The sequence below is a fragment of the Nymphaea colorata genome, chromosome 1 (assembly GCF_008831285.2).
Source record: "Nymphaea colorata isolate Beijing-Zhang1983 chromosome 1, ASM883128v2, whole genome shotgun sequence".
Classification (NCBI taxonomy): domain Eukaryota; kingdom Viridiplantae; phylum Streptophyta; class Magnoliopsida; order Nymphaeales; family Nymphaeaceae; genus Nymphaea; species Nymphaea colorata.
In genome coordinates, this window is record NC_045138.2 from 25,164,118 (window position 1) to 25,170,780 (window position 6,663).

The window sequence follows — 6,663 nt, forward strand, 5'->3', positions numbered from 1 at the left end:
GACTATATATACTTATTGACTTTATATACTTATTATAGATTCAACTTTATATACTTACTATAGATCCCATAGAGCCTAGATATATTCATGACACTTAATTTTTTCATGGACATTAAAACTGCAGTATATGCCTTCATCAGAGTTTGGACACCTGTTTGGTTTTATGCCACCAACCGAGTGGCAATTGGTCCATGTGCAATTTTATCTTGGAGAAAGAGAGAGATTCCTATATTCATATTGTGAATTTAATATAGATTGAGTGGAATCTAGATATATTCATGACTTCTTTCTTTCCCATTGGCATCAAGAACATAAAATCTGATTTCATCCGAATTCGGACCATAACCGTTTGGTTTGGTCAATTTCCATCTCCCTCCTGCATTTGCAAATGTTGAAGGCATCTTTGCTCAAACACGGAAAGGAAAAGGAAAGGCAAGGAAATTAGAACAGTATACAAGCCAAGAGATCCAAATCGTCTCGCATACAGCAATACATCTCTCCGCAAAACTGCTTCAGGAACAAACTTAATGATTATTGTGCAATCGGTAGCCCCTGTAGAAAGAATTATAAGTTGATATCTATGGCTGTAAAGAATGGTTACAAGCATCTTTTTTCTCCGGCTGCTCCAAGTTAGGGCTCTTTTCTGCCAAAAGTAGAAAGGACCCCTCATGTCTGCTCTATTTGATACAGGAGAATTACATACATTGCTTGCAAAAGATGAAAAACTACAGAAAGAGCTTTTCTGCAAGGCTTCTGCACAGTGTGTTACAAGGCCGGCCAGCAATCTAGCAGCTCCAACTCAGAAAACTGCACTCCACATTGTACTCTCACCTTCGCCACATCGTTGATGAACGTCCTTCATTCTATCGGCAGAGTTGCATATGCCACTGCATCTCCAGTCAAATGACGCAACACAGATATTTCCAGCTTGAGCTTTCCACTCACAATCTGCAACAAAAACCAGCAAAAGTTACTAGTAATTAACACGTATATTTCTAGCTTGAGATTTGCGCTCAACAAAGTTGCTTGTAACTTGTGAATAGCTGAACCATCCAATGTCACAATGCAAATGACAGAAGCCATGATTTATATAAGACTCAAAGGCAAGTTGGGCACATGCTGAGGTAGTAAAATCCAGCGAGGAAAAGTGCTATTCCAACATCCAAACAGTGTATACCTTAAAGAGCTTATGAACCAAAAGAATCCAGCTAAAAGGATAGCAAGGCCCTATGGATTGGTTAGTGTGATCATATTCACCAACGACAAAATAGAGTAAACAAAGGATGATGACAAACTGTGAGCATATTTTTGTGGAAGAGTTAGGAAGGACAAAAAATATGGCAAAATTGTTGTGACAATTAATTCTCATTTCACATAAGACTACTAGAAGAGAGCATGTGAACTCCAGGACCATCAAGGTAGGTTAGTAATAATGTGATGTATGCTCCACATTGAATAAAAAGATCTGCAGCAAAAGAAATATTTGAAGTGGTTAAGTTGAACAGGCAGTTCTGACTGCCACTAAAAGAATCCCTTGATTAACTTGCAAAATGATATATGCCAATTCACTTGAAAACCAGCAGGTGCTATTGCCCATGCTGGACAATCAAGTAAGAATGAAGTCAATTAGTTACAAGAAGGAACTTACCAGGTGGAGTACCACAACACAGCCTGCGATCGTCGATGTGTTCTACATCTAATCCTATAAACCAAGAACCCAGCGAAACATCCTCATTTGCATATTTGTGCAGTACATGCCTGAAATTCAGATGTTGCAATTACTGTGTTAAAAGCATGATACCACAAAAGATGTAGCATACAGTGATTGCTCACTTACTGATTAATTGATATATATGTGGCCAGGTCCTTTGAAATCGCATACAGTTGACCAGTTGCATGCCTGAAATATTTGTTACCCTCCTCACCAAATTTCCAGTACTCAGGCTCATGGTATCTGACACCTCTGATAATACCAATTTCAAATAAGACACTTAAACAAAGCCTTATAGCAGACAACTGCCATCCCATAAACTGAACATAACTTACTTCTGTGCAAGGACAGGGCCAGACTTCATACACCCTATATAAACTCGAGGCTTTGATCTGTGAGTAGCCAATGTTGTTCCTAGTGTTGCTGCACCAATATCAAAACACATGGGTCAACATATTGAACACATAAGGCATGTGACATAAGAGTATGAAGTAAGTCCTTACCTATGTTCACATGGACATCATCATCAACCTTGATGTAGAAATCTGCATCCCACCTTGCAACAGCAGTAGCAAAGTATGTCTTTGTCTTTGCAGAGAGTTCAAGATATCCTTCAACATGGTCCTATGCATCAGAAAGGTGCATCAGAATGTCCTCATAAATAGATATGGTATCCACTGTACCAAAAGCTCTAAGAAAGAGTAGATGTGATAATTAAAGACAAAAATGTGGATCAAACTATTACAAGGGCCAGAAGATACAAGTACTGATATCCTGCAAAAATAGGTAACTGGAAGGGAGAAAAGGCAAAACATTCCAGAACACCAGAATTCTCAAACCGAAGTCACCAAATCTGCATTTTGCAGCAATATAATGTGTGTCTGTGTGTGCATGTGTGTGAAAGAGAGAGCAAGAGAGAGAGAGATACCAGCCTGAGGAAATCCCCATGTTTACTGTCTTCAGCCTCAATGGCTTTATCCAAAATGCCACCAGGTGTAGCACTGCATACAACAAATACATTTCCAGTTGTAAATGTTTTAATTCATGAAACAGATAAAAACCTGCCAAAAAGTGCATAATTGCGAAGATGTAAATTGTAAAGTAAGCCTGTCGCCAATACAGTTAAAGTATCAAGCTTAAAAGCAACTAACCACCTAACAAATAGACTAATCTAAACACTTTTGTGAACCTGACAGCTTAAAAGCTATACCAAGAACTTGAAGATGAACATATCCATCATTTTCAAAAATTAACTCGATAATTTTAGACAGGCTCTAGGCTTGTAGCAGGCTAGCAGCTACTTTCCCAAGACCAAGTAGACCCACATTCATGCTGACATATAACGACAAGGAACAAATACCTCTTACACATTGTAAAATTCAACTTTAACCACCAAAATGAGGATAATTACAAAATGACAAGGCAACCTATATAAGTTAGTTGTGATAGCATGCTTGATTGTGGAATATCATGCAAGAATTTCATGATTAATGGTCCAAATATATGACCACTCTCGGAGAAAAGTACCAATATGAACCACAATAAGATTGAACTGAAAAAGGAAAACAGTTGCAAAGTCTCGGCTCATAAAGAAATTTACAGAATAAGATAAAGAGCGACAGATAAATAGGTAAACAAATATAAACTATCTCATATCTAAAAGCTTAAGTATATGAATTGATCACCTATGACCAATCACAAAGCGCATGATGATGCCTTTCTCTTCCTCAAGCTTCTTTCTCTTTTCACCTGATTTTACCACATTCAACACACCGGTTCCATTGAGTTAGACGACAAGTGACCACTACTGCCCAAAAGAGAATAATTTACTAAGCTACCAACCTTGTGGCATCCAGGTAGCTCTAACTGAATCTCTTCGTTTACGGCTACTGAAGGCAGTATTTATTCCAACAACCATTAGATATTGTCTTTTTCCACTTGTCTGTGCAACCTTTGGGTTTTCGGAAATAGGAGAACCATTGAGTATTGACTCATGTGCTGCCCTTGCAGCTGCCAATTCCATCTCCAAATTTGAAATTGTCTTGTCCAAGGTTCTGCAATAATCACATTTTATGTGAAATTTGAAGTATGCTCACTGTTAAAGACAAAAGAGAGGCCTCAAGTATTCCACATGATGTTCAATTATATGAAAGGACTTGCTTAACTTACTGGATAGCATGATGAGTCTTTGAAACTTCCCCAAGGATATCTTTTGGGTCTCCCTTCTCCTGTCTCTGATGAAAGGGTATCAATAGAAGTTGCATATTGTTAAATATTGAAAAATGTATTTGAAAAGACTGAAATTGGGAGCAGAAAATTCAATAACATTCTGAACAAACCAACCAACACAGACCATAAGGAGAATTGACAACATGAAAGTAAGAAGGAGCTGCTTACAGCTTGATGGTCACACCCTTCCGAAACCAATTTAAGCTTTTCCTCAACCGTGGTCACCCTAATGTCTTTTGCTTCAGGTACAGTCCACATCCTATTGCACATTGTGTGAAAAAGAAAATTAGTAAATAAGACTCCTTTCAATGATCTCCTCCTTCTCTTAAATGCTTATCCTTTATGAGAATATAAGTATTACTTGCATGATGACTCTGTTTCCGTCCATTAACACAAGGCTCCAACAGAACATTACAATCAGAAAATCATGGATATGAGAATACATGAAAGAAAAAGCAAGATCAAATAAGGTATTTAGCCCCTTCGTTCAGTCAAACTGTGGAGAGAGTTGAAAAACGTCAAGTAAAAACTATGGTTTAAAAAAAATGGAAGGGCCAAAAGGCGTTTCCCAACATCTGAAAGAAGAAAGAAACAAAAAAAAGGATGAACCTTAATGCAAATTTACAGAAGAATGCCCATATGCAGCAACATCTCCAGGACATGAAAACATCTCCCATGAGATGGCCGAAAAGAAGAAGCCTTCTAGAATGACAATGAGTTCAAAATCATCATCGGATTTCCACCAAGGACATCACATCAAGATACTTGACTATCTCTTCACGTCATCCACATGAATTCTCTTAATATTCCAGTTCGCTAATTGGTTGAGTGGGACATCGCAGTAAACAAATGCTAAACTAACAGAAATTTAGTCAGTGAAAGTTCTGCTGACGAATTGAGATCTGCAATGCACTTTCACTACGAAAAGATAGATTGGGAAATCAAACTCTAACTCCAGAGTAAGTAAATGATGAATAATTTAATTTCCAGTTGCCTGACTCGACCAATGCACATCAGTGGATTTGCAACAGATGAAAACGCTCCGTACGTCCTAATAATTTCTCATTATGTTTAATATCCTACCCAACGATTCACCAAGTTTCTCGTCAAAATGAACAATCATGTGCCACGATTGATTCGCATAATGAATTTTTGGCGTTTAATCATCTAAAGAAGTTCGGCAATCACTTGCTACACACCTTTCAATATGCACACAGAACCAAGATGAGCTTTGCGATGGGCTTAGAAAGAGAGGGAAAAAAAACCAAAGAACTAAAGAGTAGCAAAGTGCCAGATCTAGTCTGCTAAAGGGGCGATAGTCTCATTAAGGATTTGAGGAGTGAAAAGATCGGACTTATCTTTAATCTATCCAACACTAAAAGACTCTATTTGCACCGAAACTTTAGCAAATGAAGATCAAGCGACTCTCAGAAGATTAGTACGAAATCTAGGTCAACCACATATCTGTTTCAAGAAAATAAGATCAAAGTTCAAAGACGCCATCTAATATTTCCCACCAGCTAACCGACAAACCTAGAGCTTAAAAAGAAACATTAGCAAACACAGAACGGAAACCCGAACCATACTGAAGATCAATGAAAGCCGCAACCAAAATTCATGTAAAGAAAATAATGGTGGTATAACAAAAGGGAATATTGAAGAAAAAAAAAATGATAAGAAGGGAAGACTTGCCTGTTGGTAAAGAGCAGTCCAGCACAGAAGCTCGCCAGACAGAGGAAGAGAGTCCATCTTTTCGAGACCACATTCCGGGAGAAGGATGCTTCAGATCCTCTGCTCTTCCAAGACATCCTATCTCCTTCTTCTTCCCCTAATCCTCATTAAACAGCTTGACCCAAACAAATTCTCCTCTCTATTTTTCAAAGGAAGCACCCACTGCAATTGGGATATGGGGAATGAGGATCTGGCGTTCCCCAAGATCCACCACTAGCAATAATTCGCGTTTGTGCCAACGGCGGCAAGCAACCGGAAAGTAACGATGATGATAGAGAGAGCTTAGCCTTTCTATTCTTGGATGTCTTTTCCCCTTTGTTTTCCGGAACAAGAATGGGGAAAATAATTAAGGGGAAAGATTAAAGGTAGATGGGGAATTGGGCAAATGTTCAGGTGTCCCCACCACCAAAGAAGAGAGTGAAAAAACCAAAAAGGAAGAAAAGGGCACAGAGGCGAATGCTCAAGGAGATGGTCTGCAGATTTTGGGGGTGCAAAACGACGGACTCTTGGTCGCTCGGCTTCTGATAGAGCTCCACCGCGACGACGACCAAGCGAAGAGAGTACGACAGATGGGCGAGGAAAGCCACCCACCAACTAGGCCTCCAACCTCCTATAATGACTCTATCGTCCCCTCTCCGGCGCCGATTCAAATCCTTATATATTAAATCAATCTCTATTTTTGAAACTGGTTCGGCTCTGTAGCTGATGACTTCCTAAAAGAAGATAAATCAGATTAAGCGTATCTACGGCAATATTTATCTCCTGAGAAGGTACATGGTGAACACCGTCCAAAACATTTTTATCTAATGTGTATTCTGGGGAAAATAAATGGCAAAAAGTGCGTCTCTGGTTTGGCCCAAATACAAACATGTCCTATCTACTATTTTTTTTTTTTTTTAATGAGCTGACATGGGACACAGTAAAATTGGATCCTAAGCAACCCATTTTTAATTCATTCAAATACAGTCGGTTCCACCTACCGTCCACAAGTT

General features: G+C 38.8%; 1 protein-coding gene across 1 annotated transcript; it reads right to left on the reverse strand.

The window, feature by feature from the left end:
* Positions 1 to 553: 553 nt before the first annotated feature.
* Positions 554 to 6,290, reverse strand: LOC116264808 (probable beta-1,3-galactosyltransferase 3). Its single transcript, XM_031645220.2, has 11 exons — positions 5,633 to 6,290; positions 4,109 to 4,199; positions 3,881 to 3,945; positions 3,554 to 3,765; positions 3,397 to 3,460; positions 2,640 to 2,712; positions 2,215 to 2,335; positions 2,047 to 2,134; positions 1,838 to 1,963; positions 1,649 to 1,758; positions 554 to 948 (listed from the first exon to the last, which is right to left on the reverse strand). The coding sequence occupies exons 1-11, from the start codon at positions 5,746 to 5,748 to the stop codon at positions 800 to 802; spliced, it is 1,215 nt and encodes a 404-aa protein (XP_031501080.1). The 5' UTR covers positions 5,749 to 6,290; the 3' UTR covers positions 554 to 799.
* Positions 6,291 to 6,663: the final 373 nt, after the last annotated feature.

Coding starts and splice junctions, on each gene's coding strand:
- LOC116264808 (XM_031645220.2), bottom strand. CDS start 5,748: ATGTCTTGGAAGAGCAGAGGATCTGAAGCATCCTTCTCCCGGAATGTG. Junction 3,461..3,553: donor AGCTACCTGGATGCCACAAG/GTTGGTAGCTTA, acceptor TGGTAAAATCAG/GTGAAAAGAGAAAGAAGCTT. Junction 2,135..2,214: donor TGATGTCCATGTGAACATAG/GTAAGGACTTAC, acceptor ATATTGGTGCAG/CAACACTAGGAACAACATTG.